This window comes from Arabidopsis thaliana, chromosome 4 (genome assembly GCF_000001735.4).
Source record: "Arabidopsis thaliana chromosome 4, partial sequence".
NCBI classification, from domain to species: Eukaryota; Viridiplantae; Streptophyta; class Magnoliopsida; order Brassicales; family Brassicaceae; genus Arabidopsis; species Arabidopsis thaliana.
The window spans coordinates 6,934,117-6,947,414 of record NC_003075.7 but is presented as its reverse complement, the minus strand read 5'-3'; the positions used below and the strand labels follow the sequence as shown (position 1 = coordinate 6,947,414).

Here is a 13,298-nt window from a genome sequence, read left to right as displayed (position 1 = left end):
CTCTGGATTAAGGAAGAAAACAAATGAAACTGTAATTAATACTTTTATACGAGATTCTTCAGTGCCTTGTTTTGAGAACAGAGCATGGGCACATTGCAAAAGCTCTCGGAAAAAGAAATTTTATAATTGGTCAACTTTACTAGGGTGTGTGTTTGATCATCAGCTAGCGTTGGTTTGGTTGAGATTAGACTTTAATTTTGTGGTACAGAAGATAGAAACAAAACAAACATGTGGCCTTTTTGGTGGAAAGGAGCATCTGGGTTCTCTGCTCGTTCCACAGCTGAAGAAGTCACTCATGGAATCGATGGTACTGGTCTCACTGCTATCGTCACAGGTCCTCTTCTTCTTCTTCTTCTTCTTCTTCTTCTTCTTCTTCGTGCAGATGTTTTCAACTTTTTTATGATCTATGTTCAGTCTATAGTTTAATTTCTTGGTTTTGATCCTGCCCTTGAACTCAAGTTGTTGTTGGTATCTGTTAATGGACTAAAGGATTAAACTTTATCAGGCTTGTTAAGAACACATCTTGAAGCAAAGGAGAAGATTTTGCTGGTTTTTGATGTATATGTTTTATTTGATTTCAGGAGCATCAAGTGGTATTGGGGAAGAGACTACTCGTGTTCTTGCTCTTCGTGGTGTTCATGTTGTAATGGCGGTAAGGAATACAGATTCTGGTAATCAAGTCAGAGATAAGATACTTAAGGAAATACCTCAGGCTAAGATTGATGTAATGAAGTTGGATCTTAGCTCTATGGCTTCTGTCAGGAGCTTTGCATCAGAGTATCAGTCTTTGGACCTTCCCTTGAATCTTCTCATGTAAAGTCTCTCTAAGTTTGTAGTTTGTTTCAGTAATTGCTGGATTAGTGAATGTTAATATGTGTTAGTCGGCTTAATCTTTGTTCTTGTTTTTGTAGCAATAATGCGGGGATTATGGCATGTCCCTTCTTGCTTTCTAGCGACAACATTGAATTACAGTTTGCAACCAATCATTTGGGTATGTTTAGTTTAGAAGAACTTATGATCTCCTCCCTTTTTGCTTCTTTGTTTGAACTTTTGCTTCATCGTTTGAAGTATGATGAGGAACATTTTCTATGTTATAAGGTTTATGTTTTGTACAATGCTTCAGGTCATTTTCTGTTGACAAACCTTCTTTTGGAGAGGATGAAGAAAACAGCTAGTGAAAGCAATAGAGAAGGAAGAATTGTTATTGTCTCATCAGAAGGTCATCGATTTGCTTACCGGGAAGGTGTTCAGTTTGACAAAATAAATGATGAAGCAAGGTGATTGTTATGTGATAGTATTGTTTATTACTTTTGAGTTCTAGTGTAGTAAACTAATAACATACTGCTATTGCTCTCACTGTTTCTCTACAGGTACAATACTTTGCAAGCATATGGTCAGTCAAAGCTCGGTAACATCTTGCACGCTACTGAGCTCGCTAGGCTATTCAAGGTAAGATAGTATTTCGCAGTTGATTCGTAGTCAATTCCAAAGGTCAAAGAGAAAGCTAGAGGAGTTAGGTTTGGTTCATCTTTGTTTTGCTTAAAACAGGAACAAGGTGTGAATATCACTGCTAATTCACTTCATCCTGGATCCATTATGACCAATCTTTTACGCTACCACAGCTTCATAAATAGTAAATCCTCTTTCGCCTTATATATCATTTCTGACTTTCCTTTGTTTATTTAATACTGCATACTGGACTGACACTCGATAAACAACGGATTAACTTGTGTCGCCTTGTAAAATTTAGTTTGAGCCTGCACTGTGACTCATATCCTAGGTGATGTTTGATCCTGTATTATAATTAACTAGTATAAGTTTAACCCTGTGTTAATCTACACATTTTCAAAATGTTGTTCCGTAGTAACTAGTAAGCTTGTCAATGAATGTTTATGATCTAACAATAGATGCATCAGAGAACCAACCGATAACGGCATGAATTTCTTTCTCTTGTTTGACGCAGCAATTGGTAATGCGGTGGGGAAGTATGTGCTGAAGAGCATTCCACAGGTCAGGTTTCTTAATTTTTTCATCTAATTTGCTTCCAACTTAATCATTCTGTCTCAACTCACACATACAAATGTTTGTATCTGTGTTTTTTGATACGGTAATTGCAGGGAGCGGCAACTACCTGTTATGCTGCGCTTCATCCTCAGGCAAAAGGAGTGAGTGGAGAATACTTGATGGACAACAACATATCTGACCCTAATTCTCAGGGTAAAGACAAAGATCTGGCCAAAAAACTATGGGAGTTTAGCTTGAGGCTAACTGGTGAAGAAGAATCATAGATACTTTTTCGAAGTTACAGTCTTACACTCTTACAGATAAAGAGATATGGTTTAGTAACAAAATTCTTATGAATATAAAGTTCGATTTTTTTTTCATTATCAATCGACCCTTTTTTTTATGTATTCTAAGTTTGGTTTGAAATCGTAGGATTGTTGTAATGTGATATCATAAACCAGAGGTTCCGGGTTAAGGGATTTTTTTCATTGCACATGGTTTGGAGTCTTGGAACACTGACCACATAGGCCAATGTCTCTGTTCTTGTGGCAAACTATTGCACAATAGCCTCATTGGCTCAAGAGTAATTTTTTTGTACAAAATGACAAAAAGTGCCCACACGCAGGATCGAACTACGGACCTTCAGTTTACAAGACTGACGCTCTACCACTGAGCTATACGGGCCATTTGATAAGAAATCAATTTACTTTTATTAATACAAAAATGATTATCCTTCGCGGAATTTGTATTTAATCTAACGGTCAGTAGACGCATTATACATTTGGAGGTTGGTTAAGGAAGGTTCTATTGAGATTACACTATTTTCGGAATAGTTTTTTGTCGGATAAACCCAAATCATATATATGAAAGAACGCTAACTCTCTCCCACAACTTGACACATCAGCACATGAAGTTTGCCACATAGACTTCATAAAATAACTAATACATAATTAGTAATTAATTCAACATAACAAGTAAAATATGAGGGTATAATTAGTCAGAACTTAATCCATCATTCTTTCTACATTTTTTCAATTCAATATATTCTTTTTAATTTTGAGATCCATTAGTGGCTAAAGTGATCATAAAATCCAAACATGCTACACATATTCCTTGCCTAAAAATTAGACGTTTATTATGAAAGAAACTAAATGAATATGCAAATTAAATATATCTAAGTTTTTTGAAATTTAGGCTAAGAAAACAAGTAATTTGAAAGATGTTTGAGGAACTATCCTTATAACTAATACGTAAGATATAAGATTATGACAAGAACTTAACTAAACTTTCCAAAAACATCAAATTGAATATGATTAGATTAAATATGCAGAGACATGGTTAATAAAGACATGTTATATTTTTTAGTGTAAGAAATAAAATTTCACCGTCTCACAATCTAAACATATAACAAAAAAAACAAGGATATATATATGAAAAAAAACTGAGAATCTAGAACAACAATAAAAACAACTCAAACACATTCGTTTTTCAGATGAACTAATATAGTTGAACTTTTCAAAAACAATTACAAATCATATTTATGTTTCAAAACCGATGCATTCAACTATACTTTATATGAACAGACATTATATAAAACAATTTGTAAATAGTAATACATAAACCCGCACTACGTGCGGGTACTCATCTAATACAAATGAAAGTACAATCCTAGTCTCCTAGATTTCCTGATAGATAAACTATACAAAAAAAAAAAAAACTTCCATTGGTGACCAAAAAAGGAACAATAGAAATATGAATGAAAAGGAACAAGAAAAACAGAAAATAGTCATAAGTAGAAACCAAGAGTAACATAGGAATTGAACCAAATGATTATGGTAAATGGTAACCAAAAAGTTGAATTAATATTTAACATAATAATTACTAAAAGATCATTTATTGAATTTTGTTTATTAATTTCATTTAAAATTAAAGTTCTTTATAAATTTAAAATAAAATATATTATAAATATCTCTTCAAAACATTGATTTATTTATAGTGCAAAATTAAATTATATTACAAATTTAAAATAATTTCACTTTAAAACATTTATTTATACTAATTTATAATAACTTCATAACATTCTTTAAATTGAAAGTTTGATTAAAAAAAAATATATACCAATATATACTAAAAATATGGAAAATACTTATATATAGAAATATAAATATTATCATAAAAGCTATTTTTAAATTATTTCATTAATAAAAACGAATTTTATTTTTTTGTTCCTCTTAGTTCCTCTACAATTTTGGGGAGGAACCATTCTGTTCTACCATTCTTTTCGTGTGAGGAATGATGAGGAAAAATGTCAGGACCCACATGTCTGAAAATGGAACAAAAATTTCTTGTAAAATGGTAAAAACAAATTAAGGAACAATGAGGAACATGACTTTCCTACTCATTATTTTCCTCAAAAGTGATTACCGGAACACTTCTCACTGATCACAACAAGTGTTAAATGATAAAAAAACAAAAAAAAAACTTTGCTTGGAGAAAGACTTATTTAGAATATAGAAAGAGATGTAGGGTTTCCGTTTTGAAGTTAGCGATATAGGTGTGTTGTGATCTTAAAGTCATAAGTGTGTTTTTTGGGTTTCATTGTTAAATGTAAACTTTTTATATTTGATATAAATCTTTACATTACACCCCAAAAAAAGAAAACTTACCGATTAAATATTACAGATGTACATTGTTTTATATAATTATATAGTTGTCTTTTTTTATTATCATCAAGTACTATTGGTAATGTACTAATCTAGTTGTTTAGGGATCATGTAATATATGAGCAACGATGAGGTTAACAAGATTGGTGGTTAACGAAAAATTGGCACTGATACCCGATTCTTATCTATTCTCGATGTAAAAACCAAGAGTATTCTTTCTTTGTGGTTGGTGTGATACATATGGAGTGAAGACGCGGATATTAGTATCAAACCCAACTATCGATAATAGAATAAAAAACATTGTTATAAAAAATATACATATATATATAGTATGATATATATATATATATAGTATTATATCATACTATATATACACCATATATCAACATCATCTAATTTTTTTTTATCAAAAAGGTATTTATTTTATATCATATCACAAATATGTAAAATACTGCATGAAAAATTTAACAAATGTTCCTCCACGCTGCACAATGCGAGTCTCTAACCTAGGATTTTAAGAGAGATGTCATATAAAATGAAAAATTATTAAGGATAATTAGAGGCAGTGACAACCCTTTGAGTTTCTCAAGGATTTAAGGTTCAAACTACAAATAAAAACATTCAACAAAAGTTGCAAGCCATTCATTTCATTAAGCACATCGTTAAAACTCATTACAATATTCATAGGTCTAAAGGCAGCAGAGACATAATAATAATCATGAAGAGAACTAACATAATAAAGTTCTTATTATTACTAAACTTACTTTACTGACGGTTAGTGACCACAAGAACTACGACTCGGACCAGAAACTAACTTACGACCCGACAAAAAACCCTTGGACACTCCCTTCCCGTAATTGCCCGATCCATCTCCCAAATCTACTCCAATAACGTCACAACCACGATATGGTACCATTGCCAATGAAAACGTACTTAAGTAAGAGAACAAGAAGAACATAACTTTGAGAAGCGTCTTCATCTCCATAACTTTAAAAAAAAAAATTGAGTTTTATCGATAAAACATTCGGGACTTGATTTCATACGATAGGCCATAACCATGCCTATTTTTATAGGGTTTTTCTTGTTTGTGTTTTCGATGTAAGTTAATGCATATTTAATGTATTGGGTTAATTCTATTGACTGAAGAAATTTAGACGTTGTTTTAATGCTGTTTCATTTAATTATCTGACTTTACCTCTTAAAAACTTAAATTCAAAGCATGTATAATCTTAGGTACGTAGATTAACGAGTTTGGAGAGTCTTGAAAACGAACGTCGGATGAAGCCAGAGAAATGAAACCATGACTGATGGGTAGCACAAAGTCACATATGAATTAAACCAAAGTTACCAAACCAACAAGTAAGGTAGCTTTGACTTGTAGAGAAGAAGAAGAGGAAGACAACCTTAAATATCTTACATATTGCAACATAGAGCATATATCCAAATGGTTATTTCGAAAATCATAAGAAGATAACATTTGGATAGGGTGAGACTCCGACCCTAGAACTACTACTAATGAATTAAATATCTTTTCAGTTTCTGCTTTTGTCTTTTACAGATAAAAACTATTTTCTCCATACCACTGAGATGATTTTTTTTAAAATTTCACATTCTTTAACAAATAATATATAATATCAATTTTAACCTTTAAATATAGTTTAAAAATAATAATAAATATATCTAATTATTTAATAAGGGTAAAACAGGTAAACAGTTTTAAAATTTGCATTGAAAATATAAAACTTTTATTTTTAAGGGACAAAATTTTTTTCTAGAAAATTCATCTTTGTGAAAGAACATTTTTTACTCTTTTACCAAAAAAAATCCCATTATTTTCAGAAAAAAAAAGGACAAAGTTTCGTGCAACAACTAATTTATTACGATGGAGAATATTTTGGAAAAAGAGATAGAAATTAAATTAAAATGTACTTTGACTCTTTTTCTTTTCTTCTCGGATGTATGTGACTCTTAGAAATTAGGAGTGTAAAATAAAGAAATCTACTAAAAGTTAACTTTTTCAAAGTTTAATAAAGAAAGAAATGTAGTATTAAAAAATTTAACTTTTTTGGAACTTTTAAAAATTCCAAAAGTTTACAAAAGAAAAAAGCTACAAACTGAAACTCCTATACTTCTATCTTCCAAAGAAGTTTTTTGAGTTAAACCTTATACAACACATTTTCCTTTTGTTACAATCTTCTGCTTCTTCACTCAGTAGTCCTCACACTGACGATTCTGAGCACAGATCATAACATCTGAACCAGACGAAGTAACAGCATCACGACCAAAACTGCCACCAACACTACCAAACGCTCCTTCGTCATCACTGTCTATACTTTTTGGAGTCACACGGTTCTGATACCGTCTTCTGTTAATCAAGAAGACGTTGAAGTAGTAACTCACAAGCTCCTCTCTCTTCTTCTTTGGGAAATTTTTTGCCGCATTTGTCCAGAAAGATTGAGGATCCGCGATGATCATGTCTTTAAACCTCTTCTCTTCTTCTTCTGTCCATCTTAGACACACTTCTTCTCCCATTTGATTGAATCTCCAATGGAAAAAGTCATCGCCGAGCTCACGTTTCAGTTCCATTCTCTTCTCTGCAATGTGCAACCTAGTGCATTCCACAAAACCAGAGAGCTCACAGCTGCAAGAATCTGGCCTTCCTTTTCCAACTAAATCATTTCCAAGCGTCTGATCTAAAGCTTCACTATTTTCTGGCGGCCATATACGGGTTCCTAACCATTTACTATCGCTATCTACACCGGACTCTGTCCATTCATCCACTTGGGCTTGGTGTTGATGTCCTACTTTAATACACCTTCTCGGGATCTCTGCTTTGTTTCGCTTTCTGGCTCTAGATGTTCCTGCAGTAAGGCCTGCTCTCTCAGAAGCAATGATCGTCAGTTTTCTGCATTTGGTAGATCTTGATTTAGATAGAGAGACCAAACTGCTTCCATTGCAACACGAGCTCGAACAGTGTTTGGATAAATTTGGAGGTCTTATGCTGTATCTTAACCTCCCTATCGACTTTCGATCATCTTCATACATAGACGGATGATGTATATTTTGGTGACCCTGCATGAGTTTACCATGAGTTAAACTGTCTCACAGGTAGAAAAAGAAAGCATACTTAGATAGAAAGAAAGATTATAATAAAGCTGTTCTCAAGGCATTACCCGAAATGGATGATATCTATATCTGAGTTCAGCATTGTCTCTTTGAACCAGCAAAGAGTTTTTTGCTCTAGCCACTTGGAGCCAACACTTGTTACCGTTATACTGCTTCCATTTTGAACTATGCGGTATAACTCCAATGGCAGGATCATGAGGAGATGTTGCAACCAAAGCCAGCCACTTCAACATTCCCGGTAAATCGTCTCGCTTCTCCAAGGAAAAATCCGACAAACCTTCTTCCACAGCACATACAACAGTCTCCTCCCTAATAACAACACTAGACAGTCCTACTCCTTTATCATCATCATCACTCTCTCTAAACCTCTTCCTAGACCTATCAAACTCTGAACACGACTCTTCCATATGGTTACAACCAAACGCAACAGCTCTGTTACGTTTCTGACACTTCCCATTGTCCAACAAACTCTTAAAACCATTCCCTAACTCATGCAACATACCACTATAACACCCTTTCTTTTCACTATCCTTATTATCCCAATTCACAATCCTAGATTCCTCCACCGCCCATTTCTCCATCCGGTTCAAATACTTCAAGTAAATCAATATCAAAGAAGGAACCAGTGAACAATCAAAGCCTAACTTCTCAGCCACTACTTCCCACAACCTTTTCCTAGACACAGTATCAAACCCTTCCCTCTCCCTCACCAATACAAACAGCTTAAACAAATCAACATTTTTGCCATCACCTATAACTGCAGGGAGAGGCTTTATACTACCCTCTTCCTCAAGAAAAACCAACAAAGCTTGATCAAACAATCTCCTTAACCTCTCCTCACATTCATCAACATACTTAATCTCAACATCAACATATGAACATGAAGTATCATTAAAACTTCCCATCCTGCCATTAAACCCTTTACCTCAATTTCATTGCTCTAATCAAGAAAGGTCTCTTCTTTCAATAACCTAAGCCAAACAAATACAATTAGAGTTAATTTCAAGAAATGGGTCAAACAAACAAACATGGATTAGCCTAAAGGTTGGATTTTTAAAGTCTGATTTTTTTATCGAATTGTTGTTGCTCAATTGGTTTTACCTGGAGATTTCTGTTGCAGACGCGAAAAGGATATGTTTTTAAAGAAGCCACCTTATGGGTTTAAACTCCGCCATTGTTGTTACAGAAGTGACAAAATAAATACTGACAAAAAGGCACAATTTTTTTTTGAGATCAATGGAAAAGACATGCAAGCACTTGAACCATTGTCTGTTTTTGTTTATTTGGTTTTGTAACAAATCTTAATCTGGGGTTAATATTAAGATTTGGGTTATAAAAAGATAAAAGAGAAAACTTAATCTGAGATATGATAAAAATACATTGCTAGGTTTATGTTTATATAGAGGTCGAGTGGTGGTGATTGAGATTGAGATTGCTTAATCTAGGGTTTCTCAAAATGGTATCAAGTAGGAAATTGTATATAAAATGGACAAGATTTTTTTCTATGTTTTGAGGGTTGAAAATTATTTAATGTTTTCAACTTTCTTATCATGTAATTATGTGTAAATCCCATTTTTTGGTATTATTTTGGTCAATATTTAGGATTTGGGTTGTAAAGGGGATAAGAATTAGTATCCAGCCAACTAAATTAAGCTAAATATTAGTTGTCCTTCTAATGAAACATTGAATTTTAAAGTTTAAACTTTATTTTTCAAATAAAACAGCTTTGAAACATAAAAAAAGAAAATCACTCTTTTACAACTTAGTCAAATATCCATTAATGCAAAGGCATATGTATTAGTAGGAAATAAATATTTTGTAATTTTGTAGAAATAATTCATCTTCTTGAGAAAATGTTTTGAGGTTACTAGATCCTTACCCCCAAAGAAAATGTGTACAGTAATAAGGCTAGATATATGTATTTTAGTCATGAAAACTTAGTCCGAGATCCAATTTTTTATCAAACGTAATTTGGACACACTACATAAAGTATTCGATTTTCATTTCTGAAACACTACGGAATCTTGAATTTGATTTGGTATTTTATAACTTAAGAATCTATTTACTGTAGTTTGATGAATAGCAGTCATTCATGTTTTTTTCTTCTAATTACAAAAACGTGATTTATATGGAATTGATAAAAATGAGAATGAAGATGGTGGTCTAAACAAGTTATTTAATATTTATGTGTTGAATTTGTGTTTTCCAACTATTTATTCTTCTATTTCTTTTAGATATAGTTTTGATTTGGTTGTAAATGTTTAAAGGTTATTAGATTTATGCCCCAAAGAAAATGTGTAACGGAAATAAGCATATGTATTTTGTTTGCTCTTAGAAACTCTGTTCGAAATCTGTTTTATGTTTCGAAAGAGCTTCAAGAATGCTTTGTGGAAAATTGGAAACACGGGAAAGATGTAGAAAGTAATTTTATGAAACTTTTTTTTGAAAGTATAAAATGTAAAATTTATTCAAAAAAAAAATATTTTACAACAAGTGCAATAGTTGTTTAGATGATTTTAAGATACATTTACACAAAGAGTTTACTTAAAACGTCATTTTTATCTTGATGCAAACCAAGTCGTCATACATCTTTCATATCTTCTATCTCCTTGCTCTTGAATAGACGATATCATGTTATGAATTTGCTTATCTAGTCGTTGGACTAGTTTGTTTGATGGAATTGGAGTTTCACCATGTCTTCTGCTGTTTTTTTCTTCCCACAACAAATGAATTGAAAGCTGAAACGTATACCTCATTAGAAATAGTCGATCATATGTCCCAAGGAATTATCCATGAGGAGCTTGAGGACATGATGCCAAACTGTTGTGAATCGCGTGGAAAGGAGCTTGGTAGTGAGTCCAAACAATACCTCCATTGAATAGCGACACATGCAGAACAAGTGGTTTCGAGTTTCCAAGAGTTTACACCGACATTCAAGCGTAACATTCTATCTCCCGTCGATAAATGATTGTGTATTACAAGCCAAGCGAAGAAAGAGTATTTAGGCGTGGCGTGTGAAAACTATAAAACCTTTGTATCATTCCATCTTTGGCTTTGACATGCGTGTTGTCTCTCAAGTTCCCTTTGTGCTAAAATCTACTTTAAACTGATCTCCTTTTTTCTTTCCAAAGCACTATATCTTCAATTTCTAGCAGCCCTTTATGGCAAAATTCTTCTAGCATTGTCGATCTCCAGTCGATTTAAGTGAGTAGTCCTATGACGCTCGTCTATGGGACGCTAACGCTTCAGGCACCGTAGCTCGAATGCCAAGCCCCATGTCTATACAACCTCTCTAACCGGTGATCTCAATTAATTGATCAAGTGGAAACCAATTATCATACCAAAATAAAATGCTCTTTCCATTTTGCACCTTATACCTCACAAAATCAGAAGCTAAACCACAATATTTGAGAAGCTTTTTCCACATCCATCCACGAACGTAGTGTTGAAGTCTCTTGAATTGATAAAGAAGAACCCTTTCGTAGTACATAGAGCCGCAACCATTGTATCCAAAGAGAATTGGCTGACAGTATTCTCCAAATGAACAGTTTTAGATAACTAACCTTATTTTCGCTTCCTTTAATGATCGCAAGCCTAGACCACCTTCAGCTTTTGTTGTACAAACGTCAACTCCACGCGACCTTAGCCTTCTTTGTATTTAGAAGTGGAGTGTAGTCATTCCTCGTCATTTCCTAGTTAGCAGCGGGAAACTAAGATAACGGATGGGAAGACAAACAGATTCAAAAGGAAAAGAGTTTAGAATTTCCTCCTTGTCTATATCTCTTAACCCAACCATATACAATGTCGATTCCTCAAGGCTTATTTTCAAACCTGAAATTACAGATTCTTGAATTTTATTTGGAATCGTAGTTGATAAATAATTTTAAAAAATAAGTATAGTTTGTATTTTGTAACAGAATCTCTTTACTTTAGCTGGATGAATATCAATCATTAAATTTGTTTCCAAATCGGCACAAACGTAACCTAGATAGAACGATCTAAGTAAGTGGTTTTCGAGTTATGTTTATGAATCGTTGATGCTGGATACACGTGATTGTATTGAATTTTTTGATCCTGGAGAAAGTAAAGGTATAAAAGATGTAGAATTAGTCTCTTCTGAGGTTAAGATATGTTTCAATCGGGTGTTGTGTTTTTAGATGAGTAAAGAGATTTTTTTTGCTAAAAAAGTAACTCAATAAGTTTGTAGTCAAGAAGCGTAAATCTTATTTATTTTATTTCATGTTCTAACAGAGAATACGGATGCCGTTGACGATAGTTACGTAGATGAAGAAAATAGCAAATAAAAATGAAGAAGGTGGTCTAATTTTGGAAAGAAGGAGAGTTTCACATTAGTTAAAATGAAATACTTAAAAAAACTCTTTTAAACATAAAAGACGGTTTAATATAGAGAATATGCACTAGATGACTATGGATTGTAAAAGAACTAACAAAATAGCCATGGTGTCAGAGCACACTCTCTTTCTTCACTTGCAATTACCTTTTTACCCATTTTCGTATTATATATATATATTACATGCTATTTTTCAAAATCATATAAAACACTTAGAATCATCTCATCTTTCTTTCTTCCACCACCACAACTACCACATCTTCCACCATCACAACCACCTGATCTCTTTTTCGATAAATCTAGGCTGCCAAACGTTATTTATATTGATAGATCATCTCTCCTTCAATTTGCAGAAGATTTGTCATTTTTTTATTTGATTTTGATTATTTCTTGGAATCTCCGTCGTTATGTTTTCTTTTTAAATTGTATGTTATTTTCTTTTATACCACGCTACTTTTTCGAATTACACGTGATAACTAGAAATCTCTCTCTCTCAACATGCTACTTTTTCATATAACACATTATTTATTAAAATCACATGTAATTTCTTCTAAAAACATGATTTAAATGTTAAAACTTTCTCAAATCTATTATTTTATCTTCGTGTAAGCTTGCTCATGGTTCAACTTTTCAAACGAAACGATATTTGTTTATATAACATGCTATTTGTGTAAAATGTACGTTATAAAATATCATCGTTTTTATAAATATCGTGCTATTTTAACATGTTTCATGCGATTTACTAAAAAACATCAAATATATCTACATAAGCTTGCTTTTGGTTCAACTTGCAAGGATAGTTTTGTATTTTCTTATGCCGTTATATAGTTATTTATCCATAGAAAAACTGACAATGGTTAGTTACTTTATTCTTTTCAATTCTATAGTTAGTTTCTAATATTACCCAAATATATATATATATATATATACACGGTTCCCAGTTTATATTTTTTAATTGCTTGTACATATCCCTTTTTTATTCCATGCAAGATAGAGGAAAGAAATAAATTTGGTATAAATGAACTGTTTTTAAATTTTGGTTTCAGAAATAGATAGTTTAAAACTTTCAGAAATATGATTGTTAACAAAATAATTCTTTTGCTTGCGATCAAAAATCATATATGAAGTTTTAAACTATCTATTTCTGAAACCAA

At 32.6% G+C, this 13,298-nt stretch overlaps 3 protein-coding genes and 1 non-coding gene across 6 annotated transcripts; 1 reads left to right on the top strand and 3 right to left on the bottom strand.

The window, feature by feature from the left end:
- Window position 1: 1 nt before the first annotated feature.
- On the top strand, window positions 2-2,524 carry AT4G11410 (NAD(P)-binding Rossmann-fold superfamily protein). Of its 2 annotated transcripts, NM_117212.5 has the most exons (8): window positions 2-334; window positions 582-813; window positions 912-991; window positions 1,124-1,277; window positions 1,371-1,449; window positions 1,549-1,633; window positions 1,964-2,010; window positions 2,118-2,524. In NM_117212.5, exons 1-8 carry the CDS (start codon window positions 229-231, stop codon window positions 2,286-2,288), a joined length of 954 nt encoding a protein of 317 aa, NP_192880.1. In that variant the 5' UTR covers window positions 2-228; the 3' UTR covers window positions 2,289-2,524. The 2 variants fall into 2 exon arrangements, with proteins under 2 accessions (NP_192880.1, NP_001328065.1); NM_001340710.1 differs by having other exon boundaries at window positions 43-334; window positions 1,549-2,010; window positions 2,118-2,497.
- Window positions 2,525-2,616: 92 nt separating this feature from the next.
- AT4G11405 lies at window positions 2,617-2,688 on the bottom strand. Its single transcript has one exon. It is a non-coding gene; the product is annotated as a tRNA-Thr (tRNA).
- A 2,578-nt stretch (window positions 2,689-5,266) lies between these two features.
- AT4G11402 (uncharacterized protein) lies at window positions 5,267-5,666 on the bottom strand. Its single transcript, NM_001340709.1, has one exon. The coding sequence runs from the start codon at window positions 5,650-5,652 to the stop codon at window positions 5,443-5,445; it is 210 nt and encodes a 69-aa protein (NP_001329934.1). The 5' UTR covers window positions 5,653-5,666; the 3' UTR covers window positions 5,267-5,442.
- A 1,100-nt stretch (window positions 5,667-6,766) lies between these two features.
- AT4G11400 (ARID/BRIGHT DNA-binding, ELM2 domain and myb-like DNA-binding domain-containing protein) lies at window positions 6,767-9,116 on the bottom strand. 2 transcript variants are annotated; one of them, NM_001340708.1, is made up of 3 exons: window positions 8,895-9,116; window positions 7,841-8,764; window positions 6,767-7,739 (listed from the first exon to the last, which is right to left on the bottom strand). In NM_001340708.1, the coding sequence occupies exons 2-3, from the start codon at window positions 8,696-8,698 to the stop codon at window positions 6,876-6,878; spliced, it is 1,722 nt and encodes a 573-aa protein (NP_001319902.1). In that variant the 5' UTR covers window positions 8,699-8,764; window positions 8,895-9,116; the 3' UTR covers window positions 6,767-6,875. The 2 variants fall into 2 exon arrangements, with proteins under 2 accessions (NP_001319902.1, NP_192879.1); NM_117211.2 differs by lacking the exon at window positions 8,895-9,116 and having other exon boundaries at window positions 6,799-7,739; window positions 7,841-8,805.
- Between the last annotated feature and the right edge of the window lie 4,182 nt (window positions 9,117-13,298).